Source organism: Carassius auratus, unplaced genomic scaffold (genome assembly GCF_003368295.1).
Source record: "Carassius auratus strain Wakin unplaced genomic scaffold, ASM336829v1 scaf_tig00214358, whole genome shotgun sequence".
In the NCBI taxonomy this organism is placed as follows: Eukaryota; Metazoa; Chordata; class Actinopteri; order Cypriniformes; family Cyprinidae; genus Carassius; species Carassius auratus.
In genome coordinates, this window is record NW_020527631.1 from 362,311 (window position 1) to 382,908 (window position 20,598).

At 32.7% G+C, this 20,598-nt stretch overlaps 2 protein-coding genes across 5 annotated transcripts; one reads left to right on the top strand and one right to left on the bottom strand.

Annotated features, from left to right (window-relative positions):
• Positions 1–4,159: 4,159 nt before the first annotated feature.
• LOC113091904 (Bardet-Biedl syndrome 12 protein) lies at positions 4,160–20,168 on the top strand. Of its 4 annotated transcripts, none has more exons than XM_026257581.1 (2): positions 4,160–4,628; positions 17,568–20,168. In XM_026257581.1, the coding sequence occupies exons 1-2, from the start codon at positions 4,548–4,550 to the stop codon at positions 19,314–19,316; spliced, it is 1,830 nt and encodes a 609-aa protein (XP_026113366.1). In that variant the 5' UTR covers positions 4,160–4,547; the 3' UTR covers positions 19,317–20,168. The 4 variants fall into 4 exon arrangements, with proteins under 4 accessions (XP_026113366.1, XP_026113369.1, XP_026113367.1 ...); XM_026257584.1 differs by having other exon boundaries at positions 4,161–4,563; positions 17,568–20,167; XM_026257582.1 differs by lacking the exon at positions 4,160–4,628 and adding an exon at positions 16,053–16,158 and having other exon boundaries at positions 17,568–20,166.
• Positions 10,144–15,946, bottom strand: LOC113091905 (caltractin-like). Its single transcript, XM_026257585.1, has 5 exons — positions 15,798–15,946; positions 14,337–14,492; positions 13,309–13,437; positions 10,495–10,632; positions 10,144–10,258 (listed from the first exon to the last, which is right to left on the bottom strand). The coding sequence occupies exons 1-5, from the start codon at positions 15,798–15,800 to the stop codon at positions 10,169–10,171; spliced, it is 516 nt and encodes a 171-aa protein (XP_026113370.1). The 5' UTR covers positions 15,801–15,946; the 3' UTR covers positions 10,144–10,168.
• Positions 20,169–20,598: the final 430 nt, after the last annotated feature.

A 20,598-nucleotide genomic window follows, 5' to 3' on the forward strand; every position in this document is an offset into this window, starting at 1 on the left:
TCTCTTTAGTAGGGTTAAAAATATAAGAACTTAAATCAACCCAGTATTTATTGGTTATATCAAAATCACAAAATAAATGAGCACCTGTTTCATCGACAAGACCAAAAAATGAGCATGTTTTATCAACATCAAAATATTTACAGATGGATATATCCTGTCGCTCATATCTTTTAAGTTGTTTCACTTGTTGTAATGTCAAGGTCACATGATAACGTCAACTTGGCGGATGATGTCTGGAACTCATTCATACTTAACATGATCTGGCTACAGAGTTTGTGCTCTTTTAGCACTCATTAAGTAAGTACTTGTTGAAATTAAAGGGATAGTTCACCAAAAAATGAAAACTTGATGTTTATCTGTTTACTCCCATCTTACTCCAATGGATTCCCATCCACTTACATTTTAAGACTGACAGACTGCAACGATTTAAGCTAAAAATCTTGATTTGTGTTCTACTGAAGAAACAAAGTCACCCACATCCTGGATGCCCTTTTAGCAGACAAACATACAATTTAAATTTTTGGGTGAACTATCCCTTTAAGAAGCTACTCATTGAGTATGGGGTTTCAGACACAACCAAATCAGCATCACAAATAGCAGATCACTTCTGTGATTTAGTATGATTGTGTTCACATCAGAAGTGAACGGTACCAGAGTTCGTTCCTCAAACCACCCTTTTTTTTGGTGGAACTGGGGTACGGTTCACGGATGCGCACAAGAAAACAGTCCAGAAAACAACGTTCACATTATCCAACTCTGACGTCAAACGAATACGGGTGCGCACCAAAAGTGCTGGTGTGAAAGCCTTCTTAGATTACACGATTTAATCATTTGAAGGGGTCATGACATGTTTTGTGTGTGTTCCCTAATAATGTTATAATATTACTAAAGTTTTTTGGATGGAAAACATACAAAAAATGAGTGATTTATGACCTTTTTCCCAGCCTGTTTCTCATTCTCTGAGTGGAACAGTCGTTTTGAGGTGTTTTCCCTTAAAAGAGGTCAGTGTAACAGCCAACTTTTATAGTCAGCTAAAATCATTGCACATGCATTACTGTTTTAAAAATAGTTATTACATTAAAAGCATAAAGACCTCTTCTATGTCAAAAGATATATAGGGAAATTTGGTTTCTCATGCCATGACCCCTTAAATACAACTTTTATAAATAAAAAAAAATCAATAAATAAATGGATGGTTTTTTTTCATTTATATGTTTTATTAAAATACATTAATATATTTATTATAATTTATATGTACATTTATTTGCATACTGTACAATACATAGTTAAATAATTATGAAACTATGAAAGCAAAAACGCAATAATTACAAAATAAATATAAAGGTTTTACTTCCCTTGTATGATTTCTTAAATATATTAATATATTTATTGACATGTATTTTTTATTAACTTGTGCATTGTACTATAATACATAGCTTTGAAAATAATGCAAAATTACAACAAAAAATATTATCTCACTTGATTTATTAAAAATTCTAAATATATTTATTGAAATCTATTTTTAAGTTATTTGTTTATTGTACAATACATAGCTTTGCTATGGAAAAAAAAAAAAACGTTATGAAAACCTGAAAGTAACAACAAAAATTCAAAATGAGAAAAAGATCTCGGTCTGAACATTTCTCACCACATTCATTTTACAGCTCTATACTTTTACTGCTTGACATCCGTTGACTCATCTGTGTCTAAATTACACATAACTGACAATGCTGCTTAGCAGAGAACCTCGGAACTATGACAATGATTTTGTTCATTATTTATTTAATTTTTTCACTCAAAATATTCCTGCTGCTTTTAAACACACAATCAAATTTTCATGATCACACAAAATATTAAAAGTGTTATGTAGGACAATTGGAGGGAAAACTGGCCATTAACCCTTTACATAATTTTTATGGGTTTTTTTGTCTACATGATATAAAATCTATGGTTGAGATGTCTGTTTATAGTGAATCTTGCTTTACATGTGCAGTAGTCGTGTTTCATGGTTTTTTTTATGAATAATAAACACCTGTAACATTGTCAGGTCCTACAGATGTGGTCAGAATTGTTGGTACCTTTGGTTATTAATGATCAAAAAAGGTCATGAAAATAAATCTGCATGGGTAATTCTATTGATCTTTTATTTTTAAAATGTAAGAATAAGAATTTAAATTGGGGGCCACAGCTGAAAGTGGCCCACCTAGGCTGACCTCTTCTGTGAAGCTCTCCAGAGTACAGTCACAAATACACACTGGAGAGTTGGCCAAATCTGTTGCCAATGTGCTGTTATTACAGCTTTTTCACTGAGGGTGCTTTTGCGTTGAGCTAGCACTGCTGTAGATCAGAGCCTGTGTGTAATAAACAACAGCTCAATAACTCTTTTATTTAAAGTATTGATTTCTATAGACCCGTCTGTTGCATTATGATTGCAAGCAGGACCTACTGATAATGTCTAAATGTGATGTGCAGTTAAATGTCCCGGTGTGTTTTCTCTTTTAACAAATACATTTGTTGTGCTTCATGGAATTTGTATGTGTTTTGGACTCGTTGAAACTCTATTTTCATCAATATCTGTATAAATTTAGATAGAAGTATATATAGTATGTAGATATTTTTCACTTGCTGTAAGTGTTTTTACGTAAGACATGGAAAGCAAAGTTATGTTTCAATTGCTATATTCCATTTTCTACGTGGATTTCTGATTTTGATTTAGTGGGTTTGAACAATTCATTAAATATCAACAGCTAAAAGTACCTAGCACTCTGAGCATCTTTTGAGAAGACAACCTTGTACTTTTACTTAATTACTTTTTTTTTTTTTTTACTTGCAGAGATGTAACAGTACTTATACTTTAAATCAGTGCATGAGTCAGATCTCCTTCATTTGACAGATTTTTCACACTCAAATTAAGATGTAGCGTACAGTTGAGTTAAATAATAGACTAAATATGCACGACTGACGTACACTGTTGTGTTGATATGCAAGGTTATTAATAACAGAACATTCATTCATCCTATACATTCAGTCTGTGTAAAGACACTTAAATGCCACGTCAAAAGTGCTTTTGTGCCACAAATATGTGTAAATATGGTATAAAATAACTCTTAGGTTAAATAAATAATAATCAAAAAATATTGATAGAATGATGTTAATTCATGTGAATACATTAATTGACATAACCCTGCCACAGTGTTTAAAAAAAACTATTATATATATATATATATATATATATATAAAATGATTAAAATGAGAGTTGTACAAATGTTTTTTGTTTAATCAGCAGCTGGATTTCAAACAATAGTAAAAAGAAACACTGTTGTTTAGCATACTGTAGGCCTACTAGTGTGACTTAACACCGTAATTAATGTTCCCTCGTTTCTTTGCTTCTTTGTACTTCATTTCATGACTCACAAACTTATCCATAATACGTGTATCAATTTAAATGAACCAAACATTTCACATATTTCAACAAAACATCATAATTAATATAAGTAATTCATGTTTATTATGAATTTCTTAACCAAACTTTAACAACATAAGAGCAGATCCCTTAAGTGCTTAGAAGAATATTGCATCCTTAAGGGGTAAAGGCCAAGACATGATTAAAGGAAGCAAAAATGCACAAAACTGTAAAATATGAAGCAGCCATTATCATCTGAATCAAAATGAACCAAGAACTGTTATATATATAATATATAAAAATTCTAAAAACTAAATATCTTACAAAAATAGTTATTGTTTAGTATATGAGTCCAAACTGTTAACTGACCAAGTGAACCATAATCAATTCAACATTTTATTTACAAACAGGCATAGATGTAATTTCAAAACAGAAATATGAAAGCATTCAACTGCAACTAATTTATATATATACAACTGGAAAAACATATCTTATGCAATTTAAATCACCATGTTATTTGTATTAAAATCAAAATCAATTTGGTAACCCAAAAATTCATTTGGTCCCTAAATGTTGCATTTTTAGTTATTTTATTACTTCATTTTAATATATTCATAGGTGTTTTTTTTTTTTTTTTTTTTTTTTTTTTTTTTTTCAAGTCATCTTTGATAAGCCCAAGTGACTGGAAGAACACCACCGACCTAGAGACCAGAATGCATCCAAATACAAATTCATTTATTTTTAAACAATTTTATAACTTTATAATGTTTATAACTGTCTCAAGACTTTCTGTAATGCCTTAATTCACCTACAGAGACTTAAAATGTTCAGTTGAGTTATGTGAGGGGTGTTTTTAAGTAATTACGTGAGCATTTCAGTATTTTGCTTATTGCTTGAGAGTATGTTCATCACGTGAATCATATTGTTGCATTTTCTGTTCTATACGTGGGCCTTTTTCTATACATTAGCATGAAGCTTGCTGTGTGCAAGTAGTAGGTTGAGAGTTGACTGTAAATTTTCTCTTTTTCACTTTCTCTCTCTCTAGAGCATCAAACACGCAGACACAACAACCTCCGGTGGCACTGTGGATCCAGACCGAAGCCAGCTGAAGGCAGCTGCGGCTGAAGCGGCTGATATTGGGGGCATGTGTGAGGACACAGGTGAATCAGTTTTCCGGCTTATTCAGACCGAGAACAAGACACATGTCGATTTTGCGGATATTACGGTAAGCACACAGGAAGACAGGGTAATGTGGGCGGGGGACGGCCAGTCTGGCTGTGTGTGCGCTGGGAATAGAGGTACATTTATACGCTTTGCTATGGAGCATGTGGCTCCTTGTGTCCTACTTCTCTTTTTGGAGATTTTGGTGCCATGATGTTGATGACACAAATAGGTTGTCATGATATTTAAAACGGTATTTGACTTTTTCTAGAAAGTACACAACTGCCCTTGACGAAACTGAAATGTCACATCCCTTAAAAGGGCATTCCAGTATACCTTACGTAATTCACTAGAATCATTACCTAAAAAGGCACTAATTCACAAATATTTTATATATTTATATTAAAATAATAATATAATATAATATAATAATAATATATAAAATTTATTTATTTATTTATTCCACAGAAGTTAAATATTTATACACAGTACATATATATATGTGTGTGTGTACTGTGTATAAATATTTAAATTCTGTGGAATAAATAAATAAATACATTTTATATATTTATTTATTTTATATATACATTTATATATATATATATATATATATATATATATATATATATATATATATATATATATACATAGGACAATAGAAGCAATCAAAACTAACAAAAGAGCAACAATATGTAAGTGCAAATGACAAGTCTCAGTTAGCCTAACACAGCAAGGTTATAGATAGATAGTAATTGGTGTTGAATACTGTAAGGTTAACGCTGCATGGTTTAAATGTTTAAAAATGATTAACAGTTGAAAAACGTTTGTTAGAAATTAAGAAAAGTAATCAAAAAGTAGGCTACTCTTACTGTAAAATTTACAATGAAAGGGCTTAAGTTGATGATACACAGGGCAATGTTGCTTGGGCACCTTCCCATTGAGAATGGTCAACAGTTTCTATCTGGACACTTTAGATCGGTCGTGGGCCCTGGGTCTCACCCGGTTAACCGTTGATGAAAACATTGCTCAAAAAGTTGCCCCGTGTATCATCACCTTTAGATGCGAACTATGATATGGAAATAAATAATTCAATGAAATTCATTATTTAATTTAAATAAAGGAATTATTTTTGAACAAATAACCAGTAATTTCTATAATCATATAAAATCATAAACACAGGCACACTCCCGAAATCACAGAGTTTTTGGTTTGATATCATGCGAATGAAAAAAAAAAAAGAAGAAGTTGTTTGCAGCAATAATGTCTCAGTAATAATGCAATGATTTAGCTGGCTGACCACCTAAGCTGCTTCTACATTTTTTTTTTCTTTTTTTACTGTCAAAAAAAAAAAAAAAAACCTTTGACGTCTACAGGTGACGTAGGTGCTCCTTCTCTCAGGTACTGTCATTTCACTTTCAGTGAGTCAGTCACGCCCTTTCTGTGTCCCACAGGTACATCAATATTCAGAATAAACAGCACACCTTTCACTGCAATTAACACTTTACCTGAATAAACATGCATAAACACATGAGTGCATACACTACATGGCACTGAGTAAATCAGCTTAGGCAGATCAGCTGGTTGACATCAGTTTCAGTGACTGATTCAAAACAAAGCAGAGAGCAATCAAAATAGTCTTGTTTACCTGCCAGTTGATGCCGTGAGCCTGAGCTCTTTATCGTCCGATCGGTTTTGCATTCTGACTGAAAACTAAAAGGGTCTCGCACTCAATTAACTCTTTATTTATCATATCTGAAACAGTGACATTTCCTTGGCATTTAGGAGTTAACAGATGGCCGCTTCTGAAAAACAACGTTGTTTTGGAAATGCAGTGATTTAGAGGAAACAAAACACAATTTCCTGTCCAGAGGCCCATATGTGGGAGTATTATTTGTGAGTTCAAAGCAAATTTTCCTATAAGAGTGGGGCATAAGATCACGCAGGGTACGCTTGCACTGCTCGGGGAGATTTCTGAGAACAATCTGCCTTTACTTTGTGTCTTTAAAGGTTATTCGTTAGATAAACAGCTAATTAGGGGGAAAAACGGGGTCAGTGCACTTATAAAACAAGTACTGTGGCTGTATCATGGTACTGAACTATTACAGAAAAATCATAATGCGTTAAGCATGTTTTTTGGACATAAGTACCATATAAAAGCAATTGCTATGAAAACGGAAGTGACACTATGGTATAATCATATGATACCGTTATTTTGTTAAATTGTACTCTTATATTATTTGTTGGTACCGGTACTATTTTCATATTACATTGTATTTATATGGTACTATAATAAAAATAGCAGTTTTATGAGGGTATCATGTTGAAACACCATAATCTGTATACAATGAAATGTATGTATCGACTGTTCTAGCTAAAACATATGAATTTTTATTATTATTATTATTATTATTTATTTATTATTTTTTTTAAGTGGGGAGGTTGAAGGTCAACATAAAAATATAAAGAATAAAACTTAAATTTTTTAATCTAATATGTAAAATATGTAATGTAAAATAAATGATGACAAGTGTCCAGTTTCAGAAGTGCTCAGTGAAAGTACATTAAAGTACAAATTCCCCAAATTAAAATATTTAAAGTCATTAGCTGCATTAGTTCTACTTTATTCAAACAAGGTACATCAAAAATATTATACAGAAAAGCCAACAGTGTCCAAACTGTTTCACAATTTTTGAAAAAATAAAATAAAATTCTTGAGACACCATTATAGCTCTGATTTGAGTAAAATCACATCAGTCTGGTGCTGTTTTCTTGTTTGTGATTCATAAACTTTTAAGAGAAAACATTTAATCCGTCAATAAGCAGTTAACGTAGATTATTTGGTACAAAAAAAAATGATTTTTTTTGGAACAAAAAAAATCTGTTGCACTAAAAAACGTTATAGACGGACACATTCCGGCCTGTTATCAAACCCATACGCCACGCAATCCGACCTTCAGATGCGGAGACACCGATAAAATTCTGACACCTTGACGCAAATCGCTTTACCATTTCCTATTTTCCATTTAGAATTTTTAGTGTCTGAAACTTGAAAACAAACTTTCAGCTTGATGCAAGCAGATCCGCCAACGCCTTTGAGAGCCTGGAAAAATAACTTCCTGTTTATGAACTTTTAATTATTTTTGACTTCTGGAAAATCTCACTTTAGTGGGTCGCCGTGAAGATTCGTCAGCCTCTATTAGGGGTTTAGGGGGTGCAGTGCGTCTAATGCGGCTTCACTTTCACACATAAAGAGCAAAATCACTTTTACTGATGCCTTAGTCATTAGGGTTTGTGTTCAGTCATTTCATTAAAATATCATTCATTTCTGTCACGGCGGTTGAGTCATAGTTGGTGGTACGATGGTCTCGAATGTTTCTGCTCTCACAGGCCTTTAGACACATTTACTGTCTGAACAGACTCACCATAGACATCTGTTGTCGTGCATATGAAACTACAGAATGATGTTTTTAAGACTGTATTTTGCAAGTTATCTAAATAGTAAAATTTGTTGGCAACTAATATAAGCAAAAAGTTCTTAAGCTCAAAGAAACAAATGACAAGAAATAGAACAAATAAATACAAAAGAACAAAATGAAGTAAACAGTGCTTGACATGTTTCAAATGTGTCTAACAGTATTATTCAGGTGAGAAATACTACAGAAACTGAATAAAGTAATCGAATGTAAAATACAACGGTATAAATGAAATATACATTGATTTTTATTAAAGCTACAAAAATGAATCTGTCAAGAGCTGATTATCTCTCTCGCTCTTTTATTTTCTTTTAATAAACATTTAATGTTTATCAAACAGCAGCAGGTTTATAAGGCTGCTGTCACTTTAAGACCAAATGCACTGATCTGATACCTAATATACTGACTAATATATAGTGACTAATACATGTATAGAGCCACAGAATGTCTACAGTATATCTCTACAGTTCCTTTGAAAAGGAAATTGTGGACGTCTTCAAGACTGGCCAATCCTACAACAGAATTCGCATTTTTATGTTTTAAAATAGCATTATTGGTTGTATGGGGGGTTTGTCATAATCGCAAAATGTCATTCTCTGCCCCTCTCATCCTCTGGGCCCTATCTACAAACATAGGCACCAGCTTTACAGCAATTTTTTCTCATACACATACAGATTTCTTTCACTTTTCATTTTTCTAAAATATATCTTAAAAGACTTTTAATGAAAAATCAGTCACTTACTCACTTTCATGTTGTTCCAAACGGGTATGTATGTCTTTCTCTGGAACACAAAAGAAGATTTTTTTGAAGAATGTTAATAACTAAACTGTTTGGTTACCAACATTTTTCAAAATAATCTTATTTTGTGTTTAGCAGAAATGAATAAATGCACACAGATTTGGAATGACATGAGGGTGTGCAAATGATGACTGTTTTTTTTTTTTTATTACACTTTAACACAAGTTTTTTTCCCTAATAACTTATTAAAATGTCCGTTTTGTTAGGTTTTAATGTATTTGTGGCAGAGTAAAAAAAAAAAAAAAAAAAAAAAAAAGTGCATGTTTGGCAATGAGGTGTTTTCCAGTTCAGAACTCTCTTGGTTTGACCTTTGTTTCATCCTACTTTCCTCTATCAACTCTTGTGTTATATTTGATTTTTAACACAAGTTTTCCATTGGTGGACAAATTCCCACATTCAATTTGTTTCTGGAGGAAGTTCTTCATTATTTTTTTTTTTTTCAGTTTGGTCATACATAAGACTAAAGTAAGAAGGCAGCCAATAATGTGACTTGATTTGACCGAAGTCCTCCTAAACTGAGATGAGGTCTCTGTACAGTTCCAGCAATGAACTTATGTTTGAACTGTATTTGTTTAGTGAGTTTACTTAGTTTTAAACAAAGTCTTTAGAATTTAACATATGACTGTGGTTTGTGGTGCCATGAGTATACTGATGTTGTTTTCTTTAATTTGATATAATTGCATATAATAATAATTTATATTACACAAAAGGAGCTAGTCCGATATACTGAAGCCCTCTATCTATGCTGTTTTAATTTCTATATTTTATTGTATTTTCACGTTAGTCTGCAATGTTCTGTTAAAGTTTAAAAACAATACTATTACTAAAATAATCATCAAAATAAATCTGTTGTAACAATTACTATAATCTCCTAAGTCTCTATGGGTAAAGCACTCCTACAAGTTTTTTTTTTTTTTTTTTTTTTTGTAACATTATTTGGCTCATTACTTTCTAGTGTAAAATGGACATTCCCAATCGCATTCATAATTCAAATTTTATATGAATGTGTTTTTATTACAAAAATGGTGAAGAAGATGAAGTTTTAATGGCCAAACACCCAATAAATTTGGTTCTTAGTAGCCTTAAAACTAGCCTTAAAAGGATATCTTATATTTTTAAATATTTTTATGTAATATATGTATGTTTATTCTCATCCATTGTTCACTTTTGGGCCTGGTCATTATGTGGAGACGGACCACACAGATGCAAATACATTTTTATTTGATACTGTACAAAACATGTATAGATTAAAATGTTTTTATAACCTTGTAAAGAGAAAAGAAAAGAAAGCAACACAAAACAAAGGCTTATAGAAATAATAGTTTTAGTGATTCAGTACAGACTGGTCTTTTTCATTATCCGTAGAAACTCCTGCTCATTAATCTCTCCGTCACCATCTCTGTCGGCCTCATCGATCATTTCCTGTTCCAAAAAAAGAACCAAGACACAATGATGTTACAAAGTAATTGTCAAAAACATGTTGTTACAGTGCAGTGTTTCCTAACAGTGTCAGCTGCTGCTCCGTGATGAGGGATCTTATCTGATCTTATGTCATCCACTACCCACTGACTTAGGAGAGACGCAGATTCATCTGAGATGTTTCACACGAAGGAACATCCTCTTTCTGTGTATTTCCCCACATTTGGAACCAGACGCACCTGTAACTCTTCGTCCGTGAGGTTCTCCCCGAGCTCTTTGGCTACTCGCTTGAGATTTTTGAAAGAGATTTTGCCAGTGCAGTCGTCGTCGAATAGCCTGAAAGCTTTCAGGATTTCTTCTTTCGAGTCCTTCTCACTCTGTTGTTAAAGATAAATGACACGCAGCTAAACTCAGTGTGGGAGTGGGATTTATGACCCAAATCTCAGTATGGGCAACTCTATATCACAGCAACGCCAGACAGCATCAAGACTTTTATTTTTGCTGGAAATTTAAACAAATAAATGGTTATTATAGTTAACTAAACCTGATACTAAAATTTAAACTCCAAAATATTTTGATTTTACAAATTAATATAAAATATTTAAAAAAAAAAATTCATCTAGTTGCCAAGACAACATTTCTAATCTTAATTCAGTTTAACTTGATGTACTAAAATGACTAAAACAATAATAAAATGTATTATATATATATATATATATATATTTATTTCGAGCCCCACTGTATGTATATATACAGTGGGGATCGAAAGTTTGGGCACCCTTGCAGAATCTGTGAAAATAGGAGTAATTTTCAAAAAATAAGAGAGATCATACTAAATGCATGTTATTTTTTATTTAGTACTGTCCTGAGTAGGATATTGTACATAAAAGATATTAACATTTAGTCCACAAGACAAAAAAATGGCTGAAATTATTAAAATAACCCCACTCAAAAGTTTGGGAACCCTTGGTTCTTAGTGCTGTGTTCTGTTGCCTGATGATCCACAGCTGTCTTTCTGTTTTGTGATGGTTGTGCATGAGTCCCTTGTTTGTTCTGAACAGTTAAACTGAGCAGCGTTCTTCAGAAAAATCTTTAAGGTCCTGCAGATTCTTCAGTTTTCCAGCATCTTTGCATATTTGAACCCTTTCAAACAGTGACTTTATGAATTTGAGATACATCTTTTCAGACTGAGGACATTTGAGGGACTCAAACACAACTATTTAAAAAGATTCAAACATTCACTGATGCTCCAGAAGGAAACTAGATGCATTAAGAGCTGGGGGGGGAAAACTCTTGCAATTTGAAGATCAAGGTAAATTGTACTTAATTTGTGTACCGGGAAACATACAAGTATCTTCTCTTGCTTACGAAGGGCAGAACTAAATGGAAAAAAAAATTATATTTCAACAAAATAAGACAAATTTGGCCATCTTCATCGTGTTCAAAAGTTTTCACCCCCCAGCTCTTAATGCATCTAGTTTCCTTCTGGAGGATCAGTGAATGTTTGAATCTTTTTAAATAGTTTTGTTTGAGTCCCTCAAATGTCCTCAGTCTGAAAAGATGTATCTCAAATTCATAAAGTCACTGTTTGAAAGGGTTCAAATATGCAAAGATGCTGGAAAACTGAAGAATCTGCAGGACCTTAAAGATTTTTCTGAAGAACGCTGCTCAGTTTAACTGTTCAGAACAAACAAGGGACTCATGCACAACCATCACAAAACAGAAAGACAGCTGTGGATCATCAGGTAACAGAACACAGCACTAAGAACCAAGGGTTCCCAAACTTTTGAGTGGGGTTATTTTAATAATTTCAGCATTTTTTTTGTCTTGTGGACTAAATGTTAATATCTTTTATGTACAATATCTTACTCAGGACAGTACTAAATAAAATATAACATGCATTTAGTATGATCTCTCTTATTTTTTGAAAATTACTTGCATTTTCACAGATTCTGCAAAGGTGCCCAAACTTTCGATCCCCACTGTATATATATACATATACATACATATACATATACATATACATATATATATATAATTTTTTATATACAAACAAAAACAACTGAAAATGACAAAAATGCACCAAAAATTCCTAACCTAACCTTTTACTAAAATGAAAACGAAAAGAGAAATATAAAAAATATTTAATAAACTAAGGTGACAATAAAATATAAAAACTTAAAACAGACTGATTTTTTTTTTTTAAATAAAAACTATAATAGTATTTTAAAGATACTAAAATAACACTGTTATATATTCCATAACCACGTGAAAATCTATTATTGCATTAAATACTCAAATACATGGTATTTTCATTTCATTTGATTGCTTTTCTCTTTTTATTTTAAACTTAACATACCAAATTTCAGATTCTTAATAAAAAAATATTTTATATTCCCAATTTTCTTCAGTAGAGTATTTTCAAAATCGATGAATGTTGCAACATTAACACTTATTTTCCTGTTTATTACATGTTAACTTTATTAATATTTTCATGATATTTACAGTATGACCAAAATTACAGTCCGAGTAATTTATGTCTCACTAATGGTATACCGCATCAAGATTGCTATTTTTTCTGAAAATATGAACAAATAAACCTTTTATATATTACATAACCATGTGGTAAAGCTTATTTTTGGCTTATCTATTGAATACTTTACAAATAAAAGGTATTTCAACATTTGATTGCTTTTTGTTTTGAATTTGATGACAAACTTCAGATTATTTAAAACTGTTAAAAAGAAATTACTTTATAAAATAGTTCGTTTCAAATTGAAATTCTGATTGGACAAGCCACTTTGGAGCTTTTGTAAAAACAGACGCTGCTTGGCAACCGTAAACAATTCTTTCGATGTCTCGCTATTAAATTAATTCCGATTTTAATGAATTTATCTCGCTATCAGATAAATTTATATCAAATTCCTTGTCATCTTGAAACTTTCTTTTCTGATACTTTATTGACATTATTTTCCATGTAAATAGCTGAGGTTTGCATATGTGGCAAGATCATTGTCTGATTGGTTATGTTATCATTCGGCTTGCAAACTTACCATTTTCTGTGTCATCATAGAAAGGAAATCATTGAAGCTAATTATGCCCGACCCTTCTTTATCAATATCAGCGATCATCTTTTTTATCTCTTCTTTCTTTGGTTCAAACCCCAGAGCTCGCATGGCAACCTAAGGCAACAAGTCAATTACTCAGTTAGCATACAGTTTGTACCAGTGTGTTTGGACACATGCTGTTTTTGAATGGATTCACATTATTAACATTTTTATACCTTTAACTATCAAGGCAAAACACTACTGTCAAATAAACAATGTTTTATTTATATATAATTCTCTTGATTTTATACATATTTTTATACACCATAAAAATTATGAAAATGTATTTTTTTTTCTAGCTGTTGGCAGAATTATCTGATTTATGGAGTGATAAGAAGAGCGATTTAAAATCCCATCTGTAAAAACTTTCAACTCTAATATTATTTCAACAAAATAAAATTTTTTAACCTGGCTTTGATCCAATGTTAATATTTACTGCATATTTAATTACATTTAATTCATTTTGATATTAAACATAAAATTTCAGAAAACGTACAATTAAAAAAAGCTAAAAGAAAACTTTTTCACTGGAGGATGCGTTATTATGGATTGATACTTTGGCCAGAAGGCAACAGTTTAAAGTTAAAAACATCTTAAAGGGACAGTTCACCCAAAAATGAAAATTACCCCATGAGTCACTCATCCTCAAGCCATCCAAGGTCTAGATGACTTCTTTCAGATGAATACAATCAGAGCTATATTTAAAAATATTCAGGCTCTTCAAAGCTTTATAATGGCAGTAAATGGGGGTCAGGATTTTAAAGCAAAATAAAGTGCATCCATCCATCAAATAAAGTGCTCCAACACGACTCCAGGGGGTTAATAAAGACCTTTTGAAGCAAAGTAAGTAAGTAGTAAGATTAGTGACTCAGATGGGATTTTATGATTAAGTCATTCTTAGATTTAGTTTAGATGTTTTCTCCGGGCCTTTGTCTAATATAACATTAGGGCTACAGGTCTCTAACCCTTTTTACCTTCAGTTCCTTTACATCTATGTTTCCAGACCCGTCAGTGTCAAACAGATCGAACGCCTCTTTGATCTCCTGCCTCTGTTCCTCTGTCAGTTCAGGTTTGGGTCCTGCTCTCTTCCGCTGGTTTGTCGTGGCACTGGGTTTCCTGAAGCTGGAAGCCTTGGAAATAAAAGCAGAAAGAGAGATTCAAACCGTTCTTCCACCAGGGGGTGTTAGCATGGGTTTCTTATTTCTTATAAAAGCATCTGTATTTGATCTCTCAAAGCACTGGAGCTCCGCAAGCACCACCTCGCTCTTTTCCATGTTGCACACAGAAAAGTTAAATAAATAAATGCATAAATGAGTAAATATGGAAATAAATTTACATACGAATAAATAAAATACAAAAATAAAGGGATGCATTTAAATGAAATATAAAAAAATAAAGTTAAAAATAATAAAAGTTAAAAATAAATACATAAAATACATAAAAAATAAAAAAATACAGAAAATAATTTGATTTAGATCAATTGTGTTTGTTTTAAAAAGTTATATAATCCTTTATTTTCCTATTATTACATTATTTATTTATTTACTATTATTATTATTATTATATTCTTACTGTTTATTGAGTTTTGTTCGAAGTTACCTTATATATATAATAACAATAACAATTATATATATATATATATATATATATATATATATATATATATATATATATATATATATATATATATATATATATATATATATATATATATACACATATAATTTATGCATTTAGCAGACGCTTTTATCCAAAGCGATTTACAGTGCATTCAGGCTATACATTTTTTTTCAAATACATAATATCCTATCATATATATATATATATATATATATATATATATATATATATATCAGTACTATTTTGCTCCTGCAACAATGCATTTTCTTCTCCTGCATGGATAAATACAGTTTACTTAATTAAATCACAGTTACTTAAAGTTATTCACAGGTTAATCTGTATTTGGTGGGAGATTTTAAGAGCTGGATTAGTTTCATAATCACGTAGATGTACAATACTTAAGTTCAGTTAATTAGATTCAAACAAGCACATATAACTTACTGTAGAGAATAACACTTTCTATGTTTACCTCAATAAAAGTGTTTTATCCATTATATAAATTAAACAAGCGAACTGCGAACTTACATCTCGACAAATGAAGCTAATGTCATTTTGTAACTGTCATATTGCATTATTGACACACTGCTTTCCTAATGAATGTTGTTCAGTTGCTTAGACGCAATATATTTTGTTTAAAGCGCTATATAAATAAAGGTGACTTGACTTGACTAATGGCTGTCTCTGGTTTCCATAACAATAACGCCAACAAGCTAACAGCTTAGGCTAACAAACATTGTATATTTTCTTCTTACGTTTCAGCAAACATTAATTCATTCGTCATTCGAAGTTTTACAAGTAACTTAACCTTTACTTACCATCTCGACAGTTTGAGCAGAATCAAACCACAGCTACGCAGCGTGCGTAAAATGTTTTAGTAAACAAGAGGATGAAATGCTGTCAAGTTGTGCCGTTGGTCTCCTTGAGCGTGTTTGGATGGGCGTAGCTTCTGAGTGATCGACAGCAGATTGATCCAATAGCAGGTGTAGCCTCTCTTTCTAGTACGAAGTCTACCAATCAAACATGAGCGGGTGAGGCGTGTCATAGTCGTTGACAGTTTGCGTCTTTTGGCGTTCGTCTCTTAGCAACGAGTCCGTAGCAAGCGTAGTGGTAGTGCAGTGCGCACGCGCATTTCAGAATATGGACCCACTACGTAAACAATGCAGCTCAACGGTGAAGGTTTGTAGACTCGGTTTGATTATACGACAGCGTTGGGATATATGAGCCAAATTCGACTTGAAATGTGATCCAAATGATACCCAGACAGATTGAATGCTTTGTTTTGCCTGCATACAAATTCTACAGAAGCTAATTTGCTAGTAAGAGCGCATAACCTACAGAAAGATTCATTTTATCTAATATAGCAGCTTTTGATGCGTTTGTCAACTTGATTTATGCATATTTTATGCATGTAATCTAAATACAATAATCAATGTGAAAAGTATGTGAAGCGTCCACATAAATATATATTATATAATATATTAAAAGGGGCTTAAAATACAAATATGATTGATCTTACGGTAGGCCTACTGACTGACAGATGAGAACACAAAAACTTGAAGTGAGTTGAGCTTAATAATAGGCTAACACTTCGATAATCAAGCTTTAAAGGTTGCAACATTAAAACTGTTATTTTCCTGTTTATTACCTGTTTATTATGAAAAGATAATTTGAATTATATAGAGTACTGTAAGACTATACATTTCTCAGTGTCAGATATAAAGTGTTTATGTTTGTCACTGGTACTGTATTTCACTTTACAGTATGTCTTAAAACCATCAGAAATAATTTTTCCTTATCTTTTTTTTTTTTTCGGGGCCCATATTTTACATTGAACATTAAGTGTAGATTTAAAGAATATTACAATTACAATAGAAATGTTACATTTTGAAGGTTTCATGATCTCGGCAACCAATAATTCATCATACAAAACAATGTTCAAGAAAAAAAAAAGTAACTGAGAAAATATTGTCAAGTTTGAATGGAATATATCACAGACGCTTTTCTGCTAACATATTTAGGATAGCAAAATAAATACTAACTTTTAAAAGTAAGTATATGCATTTTAAAATGTATTGCATTTAGCGTTGTTTTTCCTTCTGCTCAACCTTTTCACAACGCACATCTAAATAATAAATAATTAATAATATAATCTATTGAATTAATAACAATATATGTGTGCTGTCCTAAATATTTACATAACGTTTGTGAAAAAAATAAAATTTTAAATAAAACTAAATAGAATAGAACATGGAAGTTGGAATTTTATTTTATTTTTTACATTTTTGCCTGTTTCTTTTTTTATATTAAAAATACATGTAAAATATACATTATAATTATAAATTAAGTCAAAGAAAGGATTACAAAAATATCCCAAAAATTTATTGATTAAAAAAAAAATGAATTAAGGACTACATTATCTGGGGGTGACTAATTTATCTAATAAATTAATGAATTAATTAATCTATTATCTTTTATTTTCTATATGGTTAATTACCATGTTTGTTTCCTTCTGCCTGCAGTCAAACCCTATCAGAACACACAGCTAAATGATAACTAACCAGCATCTCATTATTCCTTATTCACAGATGTCTGGAAGTGCCACTGTCGCTCAGCGCTGCCACATTGGACTCCAGCAGTTAGAGGCCATAGCTGCCACCACACATAGCTTTCTGGGCCCCAACAAACGGCCCAAGTTCATCCAAGATGAAGACGCCGGGGATGCGGTGTTGGTCAGCTCCTGTTCCCGTCTGCTTGAGCATATCGAGCTGGACGGCTCAGTCGGACAACTGCTACATGAGATGGTACAGGCACAGCAGAAGGTCTTCCACTCTGGGACGGGCACACTGGTGTTTCTGGCCGGAGTCTGGAGTAGAGTTGCTTTAGAGTGTCTAAACAGAGGAATAACTGTGTTGGATATCAAAACAGCCATGAGGAACGGATTAGATGTGTGTTTGGAGGTATGCAAACAATCGGCTGTAAGTGTGAAAGAAGTTTCTTGCCAGAAACTAAAGGAGCTCAAACCTACTTCAGCTCTTAAATCAGAAAATCAGGACTCAGAGACACAAAGCTTGGATGTTAGACTCTCTCAGAATCTCAGGTTAAAACTCAAACACAGCAGACACTTTAATTTACAGACTGAAAACACACAAACAACTCCGAATGACGTAAGTGGAATAGCGCAAGCCGTCAGCCACGGATGCGACTCCTCCATGCGTTTAGTTTTACAAGCATGCAAGTTGCAATCCAAAATCACAGAAGATGCACGAAACAGACCTTTGGATATTCAAAAGCTGGTCACGTGCCTCATTCCAGGCATGTCTGAGGAGAAATCATGTGTGTTGCATGGCTTTGTCACATTGCTGTCAGTCGAACAGGCCTCTGTGGTTCGGCACCTTCAGGGTCAGGCGCTAAAAATCGCTTTGGTGAATGGTGATTTGTCCGAGAAGTATCGCCACATGGGTTTCAACAGGCCTGCGAATGTCGTGCACATCACAGATCGTGCTAACATGTCAAGCGTGAGTCTGGAAGAGCGTTGGATTGAGGATGCATTGAGAAAACTGCACGAGTTCAGCATTGATGTTGTGCTTGCGAGCGGCACGGCTGGTGCGAAACTCAAAGACCGAACTCTTGGTGCAAACGTCTTGGTAATCGAAGGTGTTAAAAGAAGCGTTTTGAATGACTTCAGCACACGCACAGGCGCCATCATGGTTTCATACGTCACGCAGATTGACGAGAACTGCGTGGGACAGGGTGTTACAGTCAGTCCATGGAGAGATTGCAGTAGAAAAAAAGATTTAGTCGCGGTCAGCATTGTGAGTGCAAGCACGTCTCTGGTCACGGCAGTCATAAGCAGCTCTTTATCTGCTAAATTACAAAGCTTGGAGGATCAATTCTGGAGCTGTGCTCATCGGTTGCACCAAGCGCTCACAGATGGGAAGTTGCTGCACGGCGCAGGAGCCACCGAACTCCTTTGCATCCAGCAGCTTCATCAATCCAGGCAGACAGAGATGGAGAACCCACAGGAAAGTGTGGTGCTGGAGCTGATGGCTGAAGCCTGGATGGATTACGTCTCCACTTTAATGCTGAACAGCGGGTCGGTGGTATCTAAATCAGAGGCTTGGACGGCTATTGCACATCAGATGAGACTTTATAAAGCTGGAGAAGCCATATCACGGGATGCAGATGGAGTTGGTGTGTATGATAACGTGACAGTGAAGACTGAAGCCTGGAGGAGAGCTCTGGATCTGGTGTTTCTGGTGCTTCAGTCTGACACAGAGATCATTACAGGTGTCAGTGAAGGAGAACATGTTTACAGTGAGCTCATGTATCTTTGATATTTGAGGCATAATTCAGTTTTTAAAAAAATAATTGAAGCCTTTCTTTATTTTCATTATATAGTCTTTACTCTGAAGATGCTTGAGGTGTTCTATACAAGTAAGCTGGAAATCTTTTACGACAAAATGTGCTCCCGTATTTTTTTTTAAAGTAAAGTTTTTGTTTTTTGTTTTACTATTTGTCGGTTTTATACAAAAATACGTGTAAGTTGGAATGTAAAAATTATTAAGTGTAATATAAGATTAAAAAAAGGATTAAATACATAAATTCAAAACTAAATTGTCTGGGAAAACTTGATTCATTCATTCAGTATAGCCTACAGATTTGGTTTTGTATATTATTATTATTTAATTTTTTTATTCATATAGTCTCTTCATTGTTTGATAGAAAGGTAACCAGTACAGATGATAATACCAATATGTAATTTTTAAGTACATTGGTATATTATTTTAGATCTCTTTATCCTTCAAATACTTTTTTTCAGCGTACAATACTGTCACAAAGTGGCCATAAATGTGCATTGCATGTAAAAACCATATTAGGTTTTTTTTCAAGGTGAAATGATAATCGCGAGCGCCTGTATACAATATTGTGATACTGCGCTATTACAAAGGCATACTGTTATTTCCTACGTTAAATAACTGGGTTGTATATTGTTAACGTTACGTATTTTACTTCTATCTTGAAAATATTTATTTGGATTACGGTACGTTTAGAGCATGTATTTTTGTTTACCATCTGCTATAAAAGTAATGTATAAATCTCAAAAGAAACATGTTCAACTGAAGTAAAATTTTGCATAGCATTACAATAAATATCATTCCAAAAAGTTCTATATTGAATTATATTGAAATTATTTTATTTATACTGAAATCTAGGTCGATCAATACAGTTTACAACACATTGTACAAAGCAGAACGAAACTGATTATATAAACGTTTTATTTAATATAATCTTATTATTGCGTTAAACACATTAAATTAATATAGTAAAATAAAATAATAATCTACACATTCAAGTTTGTAAACTTCCGCAAACAACCGTGAGAGCGAGTAACTGATTATTTGCTAAACAAGAAACGATAGAAAACAACCAGTAAAATAAATAAATAACAAATCTCTGTATTTTTTTGGCTGTTGTGGAACACAAGGTCAGTCGAATATATATATATATATACCACACTTAAAAACAAAATATAGCATCACAATATAAATAATTATTAAAAATAAATCATAAATTGTATGGTGCTAAAGACTTTTATTTTGAAGTTCTGCTCGCTCA